The sequence below is a fragment of the Narcine bancroftii genome, chromosome 3 (genome assembly GCF_036971445.1).
Source record: "Narcine bancroftii isolate sNarBan1 chromosome 3, sNarBan1.hap1, whole genome shotgun sequence".
Lineage (NCBI taxonomy): Eukaryota > Metazoa > Chordata > Chondrichthyes > Torpediniformes > Narcinidae > Narcine > Narcine bancroftii.
The window spans coordinates 326,293,071-326,312,239 of NC_091471.1; the positions used below are offsets into that span (position 1 = coordinate 326,293,071).

Genomic DNA, 19,169 nt, shown 5'->3' on the forward strand with positions numbered 1-19,169 from the left:
TCCCCCACCCCAACTAATGAAACCCAGCTTTGACCTTGACAGATCTGTGGATTTAGACGCCAAGGTTCCCCACGACCCTCTGTACCCTTCCTCCCTAAATCGAGCAGGCGCTGAATTCTCCTGCTGATAGGGTCACTGGCATCTCGAGGAAGGAGGCGTGGAACCGCACCTGGCGACACAATCAGAGGGAGGTGACTGCAAAATGCCAGTCTGTAAAATGTTTTCCACAGGGTTTCATCAGAGATCTATTAGCTTTCAACAAAAATATTCGTTATAACAACGAAGACATTTTTTTCGTAAGCCCAGCTTCCCATATCAATCCCCCGACGTGGCGATGCTCATCTACGTTTTGAGCCTTCCAGTGTGCTCTGGGTTTGAGCTGCCAGTGTAGCAAAGACGTGGCTGTGTCAGCAAGCGTTGTTGTTTTCATTGCTGGCGGCGCATTTTACAATCGGTGCTTTTTTTGTCAAACTCTGGCATTTGTGCTAATTAGTATCTGCGGACCATGAGCAGTAACTTTCTTTATTGGCAATGAACCCGCCGCAATTGAGAAAAATCAAATGGGTTTCTGCACAGTTACTCGTAACTCGTGGCGTTCCCTTACCCCGTCACTGCATGACACTCTGTAAATCTAAATATGTGTGATATTGCGATTGAAAGGCACGATTTTAATTTTGCTGGTTTAAATTGAATTTTTAGACGTGCAGCACAGTGACAGGCCCTTCCGGCCTACACCACCCAATTTACACCCTTTCTGGTTCGTTTCAAACGGTGGGAGGAAACCCCCACGCAGACACAGGAAGAGGGCACAGATTCCTGACAGGCTCTGGCTACGATCGCTGGTGCTGCCACGGATTGTGATCCCGTTACATTCAGTGATTTACGGGAATTACGAGTAACATTGGGACAAAATAAAACCATTACAAACTATTCTGGGCCGTCTGGGACGGGAGGAGGTCCATGGGGGCGACACCATGAGTTACCTACCGCTCTGGGTGACATCAACCCATGACGCCCCTGGTTAGGGTCGCCAGGCGAATCTCCCTCCATCCTCACCTTTCATTCCACCACCCAGCAGTCCCTCATCCTTTCATCTCCCTCCCTCCTTCCATCCTCATCATTCCTGCATCCCTCCCTCACTCATCCCCATCCCCTCCTCCCTCATCCTCTCCCCCTCTCCTTTACTCACCCCCTCCCCATCCCTCTTCCCCATCCCCTCCTTGATCCCTCCCTTCCTCATCCCCTCCTTGATTCCTCTCCCTCATCCTTTCCTCTTTCCCTCATCCTCCCCTCCCTCACCGAGGCGCCCAGAACCACCACTAAGGACTCCGCCATATCTTCCTCCTCTCCGTCTGAGGCCCCGCCCTAGAGCCCCGCCTCCAATCCCCGATCATCGCCGGCCCTCCCCTAACCCAGTGGTTTCACCCACCCCGCCCTCCTCGAAGGGGGGGGGGGAGGGAAAACAAGGTGGAGGGGGAGATCATGAATGGTACAGGCCATTCTACCACGGAGTGGCGCCACCAGCTCATTTATTTCGATCTAATTCCCTAAGAATTGCACTAAACAGAAGAATGGTGCCTTCAACTTTCACAGGAGGCGTCACCAGGCGTCCGGACCCGCCGGCCGGTTGCCCGCCACAACCAGCTCCGAGTGGAGCGGCCCCGTTGCTCCGGCAACCGCAGCGAGTGGAGGGGCGTGACCTCAGCCCACGCGTCACCGCCTGCCAACAGAGGAGCGGGCGAGCCCGCGGGCTGCGTGAATGGGGGAGCGGGCGGATAAACAATGTGGTTCAACGGCTTGCGGCGGCGCAATGCATATGCGGTCGGGTAGGCTCAAAACGTGAACTGAGAATCACTGTGAAGCTTCTTGTCTTGTGCTTATAAGAGTGAACAAGTTTGAGGTTGCCACAAAGATGGGAGGTTTTGTGGACAGTGAGGAAGGGGGCAGGTCAGTGGAATGAGCGCGATGATGTTTCGGCACAGACTAGAAGGGCCGAATGGCCTGTTTTCCTGTGCTGTACCATTCTCTGGTCCTTGGTGCAAGACACACAGACTTAACGCATGTACAGACAAATAGTACGTATCCAGGACAAGAACTCATCAATGCAAATGAATGTGAGGGTCTCGGATGGTCGGAGTGAGCGGTTCCTTCGCTAGGAGGCTTGATCGAGGTCTACAAGTTTCTGAGAGGCATCAATAGGGCCAGCGCCTGTTTCCCAGGGCTGAATCAGCAAACCAGTTGTGGGGGCCTGGAATGCCTACGGTGGGGGGGGGGGGGGGGGGTGGAACATTTGGGAGACTCTTCGACAGGCACACAGATGGAAGACCACAGTCAGTACAAATGGGAAACAACGTCTCCTCCTCACAGATCATTAATACAGGCACGCCACAAGAATATGTGCTTAGCCCACTGCTCAACCCATTATACACCCATGACTGTGTGGCCAGGCGCAATTCCAACGCGGCAGAATCTCAGACAAATCATTGAGGAAGTGTGCAGGAGGAAGATCAATCAGCAACAGCCTTGGACTCAATGTCAGCCAAACCAAGGAGACAATGGTAGACTTCAGGAGGGAGTCGGTAGAACACGATCCAATCCTCATCGATCGGCTCAGTCATGGAGAGGGTCAAGAACTTCATATTCCTTGGGGGTCAACAACACCAGGGATCTATCTTGGACCTTCCATGTCGAAGGAGGCTCACCAGCAGCTCAACTTTGTGAGGTGTCTGAGGAGATTCAGCACGTCACCGAAACCTCCAGTAAATTTCCACAGGTGGGGACCGTGGAGGAGCGTTCTAGCTGGTTGAAATGGAGGCCCCAACTCTTAGGGTGAGAATAAACTCCAGGGGCTTGTTCACTCAGCCTGCAACATCACGGGCCCCAGACTTCACTCCATCCAGGATGTTGACATGAGGTTGGGTCTTAAAAAAGCAGTCTCTCTTCTCAAGGACCCATCCCCCTTTTCACTCTGCTCCCATTGGGGAGCCTGAGGACGAGCACAAGGACAGGTTCTTCCCCTCCGCCGTCAGATTCCTGAACAATTCGTGAACCCCAGACATGGCCTGATTTTCCGAGCCCTGTTATTTTTACAGTAACATTGTGAGATGGTTATAATATGCATGTTTGCCCTGTGAGGCTGCCGCAAAAAACACTAAATTTCGTGACTCATTCATGACAGTAAATCCTGATTCTGAGGGAAGTTGAGAATCAGAATCTGACAGTGGAGGGGAAGAAGACATCCTTGTGCTTGTCTTCAGGCTCCTGGACCTTTTCCCTGATGGCAGCAGAGTGAAAAGGTCCTGGCCTGAGGTTGCTTTCTTAAGACACCGCCAAAAAAATTTTTATATATAGAGTTGTGGGGGCCTGGACACTGGGGGCATTTAAGAGACTCTTAGAGATGATGAAGGAAAATGGAGGGTATGGGGTTCTTTTCTTTAGTATTATATAGGTCAGCACAACATTGAGGGCCTAATGACCTGAACTGTGCTGTCATTTTCTATGAGCTTGGTCGGTGTTTCCGCTGCCCCGTGGGAAGGAGCTGTTCCAAAACCTGGTGGTGCTGGCTCTGATCCTCCTTGGATCTCTTCCCCGACGGGAGGAGCTGGAAGATGCTGTGTGTATGAGGGGGGGGAGGGGGTGGGTGAAGGGGTCCTCGATGATTTTGCACACCCTCTTCAGACAATGATCCCATCAACAGGCAGCTCTGCTGCTTTTACGGTCACTCCGATTCATTTCTCCACCCGGCGACACACTCAGCCAGGAGATTGACAGGACGGTGGCCAGTGGCCTTGCCCACCTCAGTCTTCTCGGGGAGAGTGGTTGCTGTCACGCCTTCCTGACCAGTGAGGAGACGCTGAGTGCCCACGATGGTTAAGTGAACTCCAAGGGACTTGGTTCTCTCTCCACCGCAGAGTTGTTGATGTGTAGTGGATGGAGGGGGGTCGTTCCTGGACCCCCTGAAGACCATGATCATCTCCTCCGCTGCAGCATGTCAATTAGTGCAACACCATTACAGCACTGGCAATCAGGGCCAGGGATCAAATCCTCATGCTGTCTGTAAGGAGTTTGCATGCTCTCCATGTCTGCATGGAGTTTTCCCTGGAGGGGGGTCCTGTTTCCTCCCACTGTTGAAAATGTTCTAAGGGTGTAGGTTAATGAGGTTCCAATTACCATGATCGGTGGAGGGGGCAGAGTCTGGGCCCCAAAATGGCAGCCCGTGTTCATCGGCAGCAGTTATGAGGGGACTGCGGACTCCAGGGAAGCCGAGGGGTGGGGGGCACCAGAGGAGAGGAAGAGCCTTCTGAGGGAGGAGTGGACCGCGGAAGGATGAGCGGCTGGAGGTCCCACGCACGCACAGGGGGTTGCGGACCAGTTCGAAAATGGTCAGGTCTCGGAACCAGGACACGAGGAGTAGGGGTGGGGGGGTGGAGAGTAGCCGAGGGGACTCCTGACCAGACCATGTCGGAGGTTTGGATCTAGAGCTCGGACTGCTGATGGGTCGAACTAGACGCTGTGGGGGCGTTGGAGGTGAATCCACAGACACTCAGTATCTCAGTGGGGGATGGATTCCCTTTTGCTTCTCTCTCCTTGACTGTAAGAGGCACTTCAGGCAATTCCTATTGATGGCGAATCTGTCCGCCTTACAGCAGGTAAAAGCAATTCCGTGTAATATTACAATGGCAATGAAATAAATCTTGGAAGAAAATGTCTGATTACCACTGTTCGAGATGAAGACTTGTCCTGCATGTGTGTTACGTGTACGTGTGTTATGTCTGGGTGTGTGACTGCGTGCTTTGCAATGGGGACCAAAGAACACTGTTTCATCAGGTTTGACTTGTACATCAATGACGATAAGCTTGACAGGTGAGAAATGATCCAGGAGGGGAGGTTCTCTGCAAGAGCTGTGGGTAAAGAAACCAGAGAACAAAGGGGAGAGAGAGAAACTGGATGAGAAGCAAGGAAATGGTGGGTGGGGGGGGGGGGCTCAAAGTTTTACCCTCACAGACCATGCCTCTGGTTGGAGGGCGAGGTGCTGTTTCTCCGACTGGTGGGAGGTCTCAGTCCAGCGGCACACAGGACCACAGACATGTCGGCCGGGTCAACGGGGCGGGGAATTGGAAAAGGGTGGCCCCTGGAAGACCCCCGGCGGATGGAGCTGAGGTGTTCAATGAGGCGATCTCCCGACATAGAGGAGGCTGCAGTGGGAGCAGCGGCTGCAGTAGATGATCTGTTCCATAACCCCTGGGGAATGTGGGACAGTGTGGAGGGAGCTTCACTCTGTGTCTGAACCCTCACTCCCACCCGGGGAGTGTGTGATGGGACAGTGCAGAGGGAGGTTCACTCTCGACCCCCCCACCCCCCAAGTGGAGTGTGTGTAACGGGATGGTGTAGAGGGAACTTCACTCTGTAACCAGTGCCTTGGAACAGCAGGTTCTGGGAGTGATTCCCAGACCAGTGTTGAAATTGCTCTCAGTTCTCCACCCCAGCTCATTACACAATCAAGGCAGCATCACCCTTACACCATCCAGAACTTCGAGGGAGGGAGGGGGAGTTACAGACTGAGTAATAAAAGTGGGGAGGAGGAAAACTGCGCACCACATTTCCAATGAGCTGCTGCAGACTCGATGGGCCGAAAGGCTGTAACCTCTCTCCCCTGAGTAATAAAGGTGGGAGGGGGGGAAACTGCACACCACATTTCCAATGAGCTGCTGCAGACTCAATGGGCCGAAAGGCTGTAACCTCTCTCCCGCTTCCTCTCCATACAACAGGGCAAAGCATCCCCAGTTGGATTGAATCTTCGGAATTGCCTCGAGCCCCCGGGATTCAAACCACCTTGGGAAATTGTGTCCACAGCCAAAGCCAATAATGAATCTACAAAGCCATACGTAAGCTGCCCTGTGTCCATCTGCTCCTGTGGATTTAAAATAAGGCTTCACCTTCTTCACGCCCTGACCAAGGGCTCAGCCCCGCGGGAGACCAGCTAAGTTCCTCCAGTGTTTAGGTGTGTTTTTACAATCCCATCGTCTGTCATGGAAAATGAAACCCTGCCCACCCATCCCCCTCCCCCGGCCAGGGGGAAAACACAATTTCTCCCCAACATTACCTGTTTTGAAAGGCGTGGATGGAGTCGGCGTGGACAGATTGATTTCCCCATGGTGGGGAGTCCGGGACGAGAGGGCACAACTTCAGGACTGAAAGGGCGTTCACTGAGAACAAGGATTTCTTCAGCCAGAGGATGGGGGGGGGGGGGGGGGGGGTGGAGGTGGGGTTTATCTGTGGGAATTTGTGGTCGTAGAGGCCAAGTCGTTGGGTGTATTTAAGACGGAAGTTGTTCAGTTCTTGATTAGCCAGATTTGTTGTCCACAACATCACGTACAACCCTGAAATTCCTTTCCCTGTGGGCACAGTAGATTTACCACTAACTGGTCATGCAAAATCTGTCCACAACATGAACAGACAAATGGGAAAAAACTGTGCAATGCAGAGAGAGAGAGAGCAGTAAAGTCCCCAAGAGTCCTTAAACGAGTCCCTGATTGAGTTTGTCGTTGAGGAGTCTGACGGTGGAGGGGTAGCAGCTGTTCCTGAACCTGTGGGTGCAAGTCTGGTGGCCTCGACACCTCTTTCCTGATGGCAGCAGCGAGAATGGAGTGTGTGTTGAGTGGATGTGTGGTCCTTGACGATCGCTGCTGCTCGCTAACTGCAGCGTTCCCCGTAGACGTTCTCGACGGTGGGGGAGAGTTTTGCCTGCGACGTCCACGACTCTTTTAGGAGGGCTTTATGCTCTGTCGGGGAGTTTTGGCTCCCCCGTACCAGGCCAGTCAGCAGTTTCCACCAGGCCTCTGTAGAAATTCGCCAGGGTTTCCGGTGTCGAACCGAACCTCTGCAAACTCCTGAGGAAGTCGGTGTGGACGTGCTTTCTTCATTGGTGTGTTGGATTGTCTGAGATGGAGACTCCCATGAACTTAATGTGCTCACCCTCTCCCCCTCTGATCCCCCAGTGATCATGGGATCATTCACCTCAGGCTTTCCCTTCCTGAAGTCAACAATCAGCTCCTTGGTTTAGGTGACATTGAGGGATCATCAAGGACCCCTATCACACAGTACACACTCTGTTCTCTCTGTTGCCATCAGGAGAAGCTCACGCCTCCCTACTCAGACCAATCGGGGCCCCAAACCGCCCTTCCCAGGGAAGCTGCACATCACGGGTGAATCTGCAGGGGGCCGTCAACCCGTATCCGGCGCTTCCGCTGCAGCTTCCTCTCCGTCAGAGGGGGATGGACATGGACCGCTTGGTGGAGCCCCCGGCTGGGGGTATCTCCCAAAGGCCGCCTCATTCCCGCACTGACGTGTCTGACTGTGGCCTCATGCACAACCAGACGGGGACTGCGCGCAAATTGGAGGAGCAACAGCTCATCTTCCGAACGGGCCCCCCTCCCAGCTGGACAGCATTAATATTGTCTTCTCTGGTCCCCTCTCCACAATATTTGAATTCTGAGACTTTCTGATCTACCCTGCTTCAGACTTTTCTGATTTTTCCTGAGAAGTGCTCAGACCCGAAACATTGGCAAATATCTTTGTCTCCTATGGATGCTGAAAAGACCGCCGACTTCCTCCAGCATTTTGGTGTTAACAACAATCACAGTATCTGCAGCTGCTCATGTTTCCCTCAACCGTTCCCCGCCGCTCAGTTCTTGCCGTTTAACCCTTTCCCTGCCGCTCAGTTCTTTCCATTTAATCCTTTCCCCATCACTCAGTCCTCTCCCTATGCCTCCTATCAAGTTGTCACCTTTCTTTACTATTCATCCCATGCTAACACAGTAAAGATGAGATCGCGTTTCTCTAGGTCCGAGGTTCAGAATTGTACAGACAACACGGTAACAATCAATAATCACCTCCAAACACTTGCGAATAAAAACACAACTTTAGCCTGGATGGAAGGGAAGTTGTTGGAAGGGAAGTTGATGGAAGGGAATCTTCAACAATCTGGATTGAAGGGGTCGACAGAAAGGGCTAATGTGATAGAGGGAGGAATGTTGTTCCAAAATTCGGGGGCTGCAATTGCGAAGGCGCCATCTCTCTGAGTTTGCCATTTAAGCGCGGGTCAACCAAGCACCCTAAATTGGCCAATCAAAGGGGAGTAAGGCATTAGGAGATCGGTGATGGCGGGAGGGGGAGGCTCATCCACTAAGGGCTTGGGAGCTTTAACATCTATTCTGTACCTCCTACTCGATGGCAGAAGGGAGAACCGTTTTCTTTGCGGGAGGTATGTGGAGTCTTTCAGAATGTTTATCGCCTTTCGCCTGCACCAGGCGTTGTCGATGCCCTTCAAGGGAGGAGAGCCAGGGATCCTCTCCTCAGACCCGGGGGCGGTGGGGGGAAAATGTCGATTGCAGACAAGCAAACCACAGGAAGGATTTGGAACTCACCGAGGCGCCGAGAATGATGAAAGCGTGCGGGTCAGACTGACTGAACTGCTGGTCTTCGATCAGGTCGTGCCGGTAGATGTCGACGATATCAGACTGGCTGAGAGGGGAGCGTTTGTGTGCCAAACTCATCCTGCGGGCTACAAGGAGGGAGAGAGAGAAAGGGAAGGTCTGTTTTCCAATTGCTCAGCTTAGAGGAAGAGGAAATATATAAATGCTATGTGTAGGGTGAAAAGGGTGAGGAGGAACAGAAACGCGAGGCAGGACAGGACGAGGAGGGATCTCCTGCCCCGCTCCGCCTCCCAGGCGGCGGGGCTGTCCAGGGGGCTGGCTCAGATGGGCGGCTACACTCGGATGCCCCGTTCACACTGAACGTGGCTGCCAGGAATCCCCATTTCCGCCTTTGCCCTTCCGAGGCCTGACGTCAAGCGGCTAACAAAAGGATACATTGGGGCCGTCGCCCCAGGCGACGAGGTGTAGCGAGCCGGGAGCGGCCAATCAGCGGCTCCCGCGGACAATGGGCCGGCAACGTTGTTCGGGGAGGGCAGCGGTCAATCAGCGCCACCAGCCTCGGCCAATCACGGGCGGCGTCCTGCCCCTCGCCAGCTGGTGCCGGCGCTCCCTTACACCCACTCCCCTACCACAATGAGGCGCTACCACAATCACAACCCACCACCAACAACCAGTGAGGCGCTCCTTTACACCTCCCTCACATGCGCTCCACATCCACACCCCAGTGAGACGCTTCCTCACCCCTTCCCTCGCATCTCCAACCCCACAGGGAGGTGTTCCCACAGACCATTCCCCCAAGAGAAGCTTCTCACCCCTTCCCCCTCAGTGAGGAGATCCCTTCACCTAACCCCGCACTGCTCGGCGCTCCCTCACAACCACCCGGACAACGCGAAGCTCATTCGACCATGCCCACGCTGATCTGCGCTCCCTCCCCTGAGCACAGAGTTCCCTCCACCTTCCCCGCGCTGATCTGCGCTTCCTCTCCTCCCCAGTGCGGCGCTCCCTCTCTCCCTTCCCCGAGTACGAGTGGCCTCACTCCATCTTCACCAGCACGGATCGGCGTTTCCTCACACCCCCTCCCGTCAGATCGGAGCTGCCTCCACCTTTCCCTGAGCTGCTCGCCGCGCCCCCCCCTCCCCCTCCCCCCCCTCCCCCCTCCCCCCCCCCCACTCCCCCCAGGAAAGAGCTCACAACACAGTTCGGCACTCCCTCGCCCACCGTCCCGCAGTGAGGGAGCATGACATATCAAGTCCCCTCACCCAGGTGGGGAAGGATTGCAGAGCAGCCGGGAGCAGAAGCCCACTTGCAAACCTGTCCCAGGCGGGCAGAAGGAGCGGAGCCAGCACCGTCAGGCAAACAATGCACAGGGAGAGCGAGACACTCATCGTGATTCAGCACAAGCTCCGCACCAACCCACAGCCAACATGAAATCAGCTCACTTTAACCCTCACCTGGAACAAAACTGTGCCTTGATCCCTGGGTAGGGGTAGAAGAAGACCTGATTAGGACGTTGTCCGGTCGCCAACATCCTCCCTATCTCTGTAACCCCCTCCTGTCCCCTACACCCCTCCTGGTTTCTGAATCCCACTCTGGTTCCCTCATTCTCTCCAGGTCTCTGTAATGCAATCCGGTCCCAGACAACCCTGCCTGTCACTGCAACACAGTCTGGTGCCCCCCACCCCCCACCATACCTGCCTATCTCGGTAACCCCATCCGGTCCTGAAAATCCCTTCCTGTTGCTGTAACTCCCTCCGGTTCCAAACACAACTCCATGTCTCTATAAATCCCTTCCGGTCCCCTACACCCCTCCCTATCTCTGTAAGCCCCATCTGGTCCCCAACAAACCACCACCCCGCTAATGTCTCTGTAATTACCTCCGGTCACCTACACACCTCCCCGTCTCTGTAATCCCCTCCCGACCCATACACCTTTTGCCTGTCTCTGTAACCCCGCCTCCAGCACCCTACACTCTTCCTTGTCTCTGCAATCCCTCAAGTCCCCTACAACCCTCCCTGTCTCTATAACCCCCTCCAGTCCCCTACATCAGGGGTGTCAAACTCAAATTCACGGAGGGCCAAAATTAAAAACTTGGACTAAGTCGAGGGCCGAACTAAATATTTATTGAAAATTTTCAACAACATCTGCATGTTTTATCTTCTTTCAACATATGTAATGTTAAACATTTTTTTATTAAAATAAATGTTTAATAATAGTTTTGGATAAACTCTTTCATTGTCATTGCCATTGGCCCATTTCCTTTAGCGTCTGAAACCGTGCACATGACGAGTCAATGAGGGATGATTAAAATCTCTTCCTCCCACTCCCGAAATCATCACTGTCCCTTCTGTTTTAACACCCTTGGGCCGTTGTAAAATACTAGACCGGGCTGCCCCTGAATCTACGAGAAAAGTCATCTCGTCACTGTGGAGTCCTATGCTTAAATTTACCAATGGTTCTCTTTTTTTTTGGTCCCACACTACCAGGTTTACTATGTTTCAACAAGTCACAAACATGAAATTCAACAAAATCATATTCTCAAATGCTATAGTTCAAGTTTAAACAAAGTCAAGGCCTCAAGCATGAGCAATTTCCGAGATTAGTCATATAAGTCCAAAATGTATGCTGCCAACAAATGTCACAACAAATCCAACACAACTTTAACATCCCAGATAGCATGATAATGTGGCGCAGTCGGACATAAGTGAAATAATCAGGGAATGATTCCCGACAGAGTGTTCAGTGACTTATAGAGTCAGGAAGGCCGCCAAAGCACCTTGGCCGTATTGATAGCACTATAACTGGCTACGTCAACATAAAACAAATCAATGAGGAAATGCAAAACATCTGAAACTGAAATGTAATTAACATTTAAACTCTCATTAAAACAAAACAGTTGCCATTTATTTTTTCTTTTTCCTTTTTTTTAAATTTTTTATTTTTCACTCTATAAACCACATTGATCAAGATACATACATTTTTCTTTTCAAATATATACAGTGTCATTTTCTCCCCCACTCCCTCTTCCCACCCCACCCTCCATACCTCCCCTCCCATTCATTTAAAGTTCAGAATCTAAGATATATTAAACCCGTCAAACAATGTTGTCACTCAATAAAAACAAACAAGAAATTCCACTGAGTCAATTCTTTTCATTCCCTTCTCCTTCTGTCATTTTAGGTGGTAGATGTCCCTGGTAGGTTTTCTCTATTGTGTTTCATGTATGTCTCCCATATTTGTTCAAATATTGTAATATTATTTCTTAAATTATATGTTATTTTTTCTAGTGGAATACATTTATTCATTTCTATATACCATTGTTGTATTCTCAAGTTATCTTCTAATTTCCAGGCTGACATAATACTTTTTTTTTGCTACAGCTAGGGCTATCATAACAAATCTTTTTCGTGCACCATCCAAATCAAGTCCAAATTCTTTGTTTTTTATGTTACTTAGGAGGAAGATCTCTGGGTTTTTTGGTATATTGCTTTTTATGATTTTATTTAATATCTGGTTTAGATCTTCCCAAAATTTTTTCACTTTCTCACATGTCCAAATTGTATGAATTGCTGTTCCCATTTCCTTTTTACAGCGAAAACATCTGTCAGATACTGTTGGGTCCCATTTATTTAACTTTCGAGGTCTAATGTATAGCCTGTGTATCCAGTTATATTGTAACCTTGTGTTTATTGTATTTCTCATAGTTCCAGAGCATAACTTCTCCCATGCTTCCTTCTTTATCTTTATGTTTAAATCTTGTTCCCATTTTTCTTTAGTTTTACCATTTGTTTCCTCATTCTCCTTTTCTTGCAGTTTAATATACATATTTGTTATAAATTTTTTGATTATCATTGTGTCTGTAATTACATATTCAAAATTACTTCCCTCTGGTAACCTCAGACTGCTTCCCAATTTGTTCTTCAAGTAGGATTTCAGTTGGTAGTATGCCAACACTGTATCTTGAGTTATATTATATTTTTATCCTTCATTTGTTCAAAGGATAGTAATTTATTTCCTGAAAAGCAATTTTCTATTCTATTGATCCCTTTTTTCTCCCATTCTCTAAAGGAAAGGTTATCTTTTGTAAAAGGGATTAGCTGATTTTGCGTCAGTATTAGTTTTGGTAATTGGTAATTTGTTTTATCCTTTCTACATGAATCTTCTTCCAAATTTTGAGCAGATGATGTCATACTGGAGAATTCCGACATTGTACCAATTTTTCATCCCATTTATATAATATATGTTCAGGTATCTTCTCCCTATTTTATCTAGTTCTAATCTAGTCCAATCTGGCTTTTCCCTTGTTTGATAAAAATCTGATAGGTATCTTAATTGTGCAGATCTATAATAATTTTTAAAGTTTCGCAGTTGTAAGCCTCCTTGTTTATACCATTCTGTTAATTTATCTAGTGCTATCCTCAGTTTCCCCCCTTTCCATAAAAATTTCCTTATTATTTTCTTTAACTCCTTGAAGAATTTCTCCATCAAGTGTATTGGCAATGCCTGAAATAGGTATTGTATCCTTGGGAAAATGTTCATTTTAATACAGTTTATCCTTCCTATTAGTGTTAATGGTATGTCTTTCCAATACTCTAAGTCATCCTGTAATTTTTTCATTAGTGGATAATAATTGAGTTTATATAGATGGCCGAGGTTTTTATTTATTTGTATACCTAGGTATCGTATTGCTTGCATTAGCCATCTGAATGGTGATTCTTTCTTAAATTATGAGAAATCCGCATTATTCATTGTCATTGCTTCACTTTTATTTGTGTTAATCTTGTACCCCGACACTTCTCCATATTCCTTCAATTTCTTATGTAATTCTTTTATTGATATTTCTGGTTCTGTTAAGTATACTATAACGTCATCTGCAAATAAACTGATTTTATAGTCCTTGTCTTTTATTTTTATCCCTTTTATTTTATTTTCTGATCATATCAATTCTGCTAGTGGTTCTATAGCAAACGCGAACAATAAGGGTGATAATGGGCATCCTTGCATTGTTGATCTGCTTAAGTTAAATTGCTTTGATATCCATTAACTGTCACTTTTGCCAATGGCCCCTGATATAATCCTTTAATCCAATTAATATACTTCTCTGGTAAACTGAATTTTTGTAGTACTTTGAATAAATAATTCCATTCTACTCTGTCAAAGGCCTTCTCTGCGTCTAAAGCAACTGCTACTGTTGGAGCTTTATTCCCTTGAATTTACTGCATGAATTAAGTTAATAAATTTACAAATATTTTCTGTTGTTCATCTTTTTTTAATAAATCCAGTTTGGTCTAGATCTACTATTTTTGGTATATAGTCGGCTGATCTGTTTGATAATAGTTTAGCTATTATCTTATAATCTGTGTTAAGTAAAGATATTGGTCTATATGACGCTGGTGCGAGTGGATCTTTCCCTGTCTTTGGTATTACTGTAATTATTGCTGTTTTGCATGAATCTGGTAAGCTTTGTGTTTTATCAATCTGGTTGATTACTTCCAGGAGGGGAGGAATTAATAAGTCTTTAAATGTTTTATAGAATTCTATTGGGAATCCATCCTCTCCTGGTGTTTTATTGTTCGGTAGTTTTTTTAATATCTCCTGTGATTCTTCTATTTCAAATGGTTCTGTTAATTTATTTTGTTCCTCTATTTGTAATTTTGGTAGTTCAATTTTAGTTAAAAATTCATCTATTTTGTCTTCTTTCCCTTCGTTTTCAGTTTGGTACAATTGTTCGTAGAATTCTCTGAAGTTTTCATTAATCTCCGTTGGATTATATGTGATTTGTTTGTCTTTTTTCCTTGATGCCATATTGATTTCCTTAGTTTGTTCTGTCTTAAGCTGCCATGTTAGAATTTTGTGCGTTTTTTCTCCTAGTTCATAATATATCTGTGTTGTCTTCATTATGTTCTTCTCCACCTTATATGTTTGTAGTGTTTCATATTTAATTTTTTAATCTGCCAATTCTCTTCTTTTAGTTGTGTCTTCCTTCATTACTAATTCTTTTTCTATATTTGTTATTTCCCTTCCCAACTGTTCTGTTTCCCGATTTTACTCCTTCTTCATCTTGGTTACATAACTTATTATTTGCCCTCTGATGAACACTTTCATTGCGTCCCATAGTATAAACTTATCTTTCACTGATTCTGTATTTGTTTCAAAGTACATTTTAATTTGTCTTTCAATTAATTCTCTAAATTCCTGCCTTTTAAGTAGCATGGAGTTTAATCTCCATCTATACATTCTTGGAGGGATGTGCTCTAACTCTATTGTCAATAATAGGGGTGAGTGGTCTGATAATAGTCTAGCTTTATATTCCGTTTTCCTAACTCTCTCTTGCGTACGAGCTGATAACAGGAATAGGTCTATTCTTGAGTATGTTTTATGTCTACCCCAATAATATGAATAATCCTTTTCCTTTGGGTGTTGTTTCCTCCATATATCCAAAAGTTGCATTTCTTGCATCGATTTAATTATAAATTTGGTTACTTTGTTCTTTCTGTTAATTTTTTTCCCAGTTTTATCCATGTTTGAATCCAAATTAAGGTTGAAATCCCCTCCTATTAGTATGTTCCCTTGCGTGTCTGCTATCTTCAAAAAAATATCTTGCATAAATTTTTGATCTCCTTCATTAAGTGAATATATATTGAGTAAATTCCAAAACTCCGAATATATCTGACATTTTATCATTACATATCTCCCTGCAGGATCTATTATTTCCTCTTCTATTTTAATTGGTACATTTTTACTGATTAATATAGCTACTCCTCTTGCTTTTGAATTATATGACGCTGCTGTTACATGTCCTACCCAATCTCTCTTTAATTTCTTCTGCTCCATTTCAGTTAAATGTGTTTCTTGCACAAATGCTATATCAATTTTTTATTTTTTCAGTAAATTTAGCAGTTTCTTCCTTTTGATTTGGTTATGTATTCCGTTAATATTTAAAGTCATATAGTTCAACGTAGCCATTTCATACTTTGTTTATCTTTCCTTTCCGTTTCCTCATCATCACCTTTCCTTCTTATCCATTTCTGCTTTCTTGTTTTGAACACTTTATAAGACAACATTTCTAAAACATCAAACATTTCCCTTATTCTCCTATCTAAAATTTCTTTAACCCCACTATCCCCTCCCCTTCCTGAGTTGCCCTTTATCCCTTGTCGGTCAACCACACCTCCCCTCTCCATTTGGATTTGCGAATTCACTCGCAAGCGTCAACTGATTTCGCAGTGACCGTAACTCTTCCCTACCCAGCCCCCCCAGAAAAGATTTCACTTTTCATATATAACAAAGGTCACTCTCTTAATTCCCTCCTTACTTCCTCTCTTTCCCTTATTAATTCTTATCTATATATATTTTGTTTTAAATGCGGATACACTCATGTACACACATATATACATACACACACACACACATATATATATATTTATATATATATATACCCATATACACACATACATATAGTTCGTGGTCATTTTTGCTCTCGTTACATGTCTTCATCTCTCTGTCTGTTTTTTGTTGTTCTGCAAATTTTCGTGCTTCCTCCAGATCCGAGAATAGTCTGTTTTGCTGCCCTGGAATTACTATTTTAAGTACTGCTGGGTACTTTAGCATAAATTTATATCCTTTTTTCCATAGGATCGCTTTTGCTGTATTAAACTCCTTTCTCTTCTTCAGGAGTTCAAAACTTATGTCTGGATAGAAAACATTTTTTTGACCTTTGTATTCCAGTGGCTTTTTGTCTTCTCTTATTTTCTTCATTGTTTTCTCCAATATATTTTCTCTTGTTGTTTTTCTTAAGAATTTTACTAAAATGGATCTTGGTTTTTGTTGTGGTTGTGGTTTAGGGGCTAATGTTCTGTGTGCCCTTTCTATTTCCATTTCTTCCTGTAGTTCTGGTTTTCCTAGGATCCTGGGGATCCATTCTTTTATAAATTCTCTCATATTCTTGCCTTCTTCATCTTCCTTAAGGCCCATTATCTTTATATTGTTTCTTCTATTATAATTTTCCATTATATCTATCTTCTGAGCTAACAGCTCTTGTGTCTCTTTAACTTTTTTATTAGATTCTTCTAATTTCTTTTTTAAGTCCTCTACTTCCATTTCTATGGCTGTTTCTCGTTCTTCCACCTTGTCCACTCTTTTTCCTATATCTGACATGACCATCTCTATTCTATTCATTTTTTCTTCTGCACTTTTAATTCTTTTTTTTATTTCACTAAATTCTTGTAATTGCCATTCTTTTACTGATTCCATATATTCTTTAAATTCTTCCACTTCTCTATGTTCTTCTTCTTCTTCCTCTGGGTTGATCATCTGTTGTTTCCTTGTTTTCTTTTTACTCTCTTCTTTCTTGTTCTCGTTGTTTTCTATGTTCTCTTTCTGTTGTTGTGTTGCAGCTGTCATTCTCAGCTGTGGAGATCGACTCCTCAGCTGGTCCCCCCTCCCGTCAGTGTTTTTTTTTTTCATGCGTATGCGCGGGGTGCACTTTTACTTGGCTCCGAGCTCGGGACTTCAACTGACCTTAGGGAGCGGGCTTCTCTCTCCGCAGCGGGCCTCCTCGGACAGGTAAGGCCTTCACCTTCTTCTTCTGACGATCTTTCTTCTTCTCTTCTTCCTGTTGCTTTCGACTTTTCTTTCTTCGCTGCCATTTTCTTCCCACCTTTACTTTCACTTTCTTTTAATTTTTATGTTTGTGCCTTTGTCTTTTGTGTGGTTTTTTTTAAACTTTTCCGGAGTGGGCTGGAGTTCCCTGTCCGGCCACTACTCCATCACGTGACTCCTCTTTACCAATGGTTCTCCGTGCAGCCCCACGGTGTGTATTGGCTGAGAACCATGACCCCCCCTATTCATAATCTGCCTCCATCAATGCATAAGATCATGTCTCCCTGGCTTGCATTGGGCATTCCCTCTTAAAGTGTCCCTCCTTTTTGCAATAATAGCTAACTAATGCTCCTGTTTCCAAATTTCTACCAGGGTCTCCACCGGGTCCCGTGGATGGTCGTCGACCCCGGAATTCTCCTCTATCTCTGCCTCTGCTCTGGTCTCTACTTCCCCACTCCTGGCATTCCTCCCAACATCCAGGAGCTGGCACACAGCTCCTAACATTTCCCTGCTGTCCCTCCACAACTTCCTCGACTGCCTGCATCCAAATCTTAGCCTTTCCTTTCTGTTTATCTTCAGACCTCTGGATGTATGCCTTTTGTGCGATCTGTAAAAGCTGTGTTATTCCCTGTTCATACCAATTCTCTGTCTTTTGTAATTTCTTCCTGACGTCTGGGGTTGAATTAGTAACAAAGCCCGTCAATACCAACTGTTCACCTGGTGGGGATCGTATATCCAACTCCCCATTTTGCTGTATGGCCGCATGTAATCTATTCAGAAATGCGGAGGGGGTCTCTTCAGGACCTTGGGGAACCTCAAATGCCTTCTTAAAGTTCTGTCCTTTTGGAACCGACTCCTTAATTCCTTTAATTAGATTAACCCTGTACTCATCCATTCGCGTGCGACCATCATTAGTAGTCTTATCCCAATTTGGGTTTACCAGGGGAAATTTAGCTTCTCCAAATATCGCCTCAGGTCCCCCTTGGTATTCCCTATCCCAGACTCTAATCCCTGCCTGGCGAATCATTCCACGCTCATCCAAAGTAAACAGAGTCTTAAAGATAGACATTAATTCATCCCAGGTATATATATTAGGTCCCAAAAATTGATCTAATTGTTCCGCACATCCCTGAGGGTCTTCTATCAGAGAGGTAATTTCCTTCTTAAAATTGCGCACCTCCATACTGGTCAGAGGCACATTTATGAATCCGAGACCCCCCCCACATCCCCTCCCAAGGGAACCTCTATGAGAGGTCTCATCCAGTTAATTTCTGGCTTATCCCCCCCTCTATGATGTTCTGAATGACCCTCATAATCAAAGTCTCCTCCCTCTCGTGTCAAGTGAGGCGGTAATCTTGTACTCTGTGAGCGGGTCATCATACCACCCCAACTTTCTTTTTCTTTCTCTAACTGTGGAGGAGGAGGTGAAGGTAAAGAAGGGTAAAGCGTAGGTGAGATGGGGAAGATAGGAGCCGGCACAGGGGGAGCATAAGGTGGTGGAAGGGAATGTAACACATTCCATGTATTTCAGGGGCAGAAGGTTCCTCGTCCTTCTTGTTCTTACAATCCTTTTCGCTCAAAATCATTTGATCAAACAATCAACTGAGCCAACAGGCTGCATATTCTCTGCTCTCGGTATTACCTCCTTGATTTTGGTAGAGCCAGATGTTCAATGCCTGACACATCCAGTCCTCGTCGGATCCGAACTTTGGCCAATATACTGAACTCCCTCTTATCGAATTCTTAACCCATTCCTGATAGCAATACCTGACCATGGTCTGTTTATCTTTCCCACGGGTTTTCCCCGCACCCCAATCAGATAACATTAATCCTAACGGACTATTTTTAGGTATCTGATCCTCCCGTCTTTCTCCAGGACTGTTTCCCTTGCAACTTACTCCTCCCATACTAGCAGGTAAATAAATTCCTCTTACCGGGATCCAGTAGCTATTCCTAGCGCGCTTCCTTAACGTCCTCCCGTCTTTTGTTCTCAATGCCTCCTCTCGGATATCACTCGCTTCATCCACTGACCAGTCACCCTTCGTCCGGGAGTCCAGCTGAATCAGCCGGGGTGCACCTACCCCCGTCGTCCAGCACTCTGTCAGTGGAGGGAGTGGGATCCCGGACGAGCCCCTA

General features: G+C 46.4%; 1 protein-coding gene across 7 annotated transcripts in view; it reads right to left on the reverse strand.

Annotated features, from left to right (window-relative positions):
• Nucleotides 1-19,162, reverse strand: part of g6pd (glucose-6-phosphate dehydrogenase) — a 42,214-nt gene extending 23,052 nt beyond the window's left edge. Inside the window, exons 1-3 of one of the 7 annotated variants that reach the window (XM_069929083.1) lie at nucleotides 18,968-19,162; nucleotides 9,887-9,911; nucleotides 8,427-8,563 (exon numbers count right to left, since the gene is read on the reverse strand). In XM_069929083.1, the coding sequence (XP_069785184.1) occupies nucleotides 8,427-8,555 (129 nt within the window). In that variant the 5' untranslated portion in view covers nucleotides 8,556-8,563; nucleotides 9,887-9,911; nucleotides 18,968-19,162. The other 6 variants (XM_069929078.1, XM_069929077.1, XM_069929080.1 and 3 more) reach the window with 6 other exon arrangements.
• Between the last annotated feature and the right edge of the window lie 7 nt (nucleotides 19,163-19,169).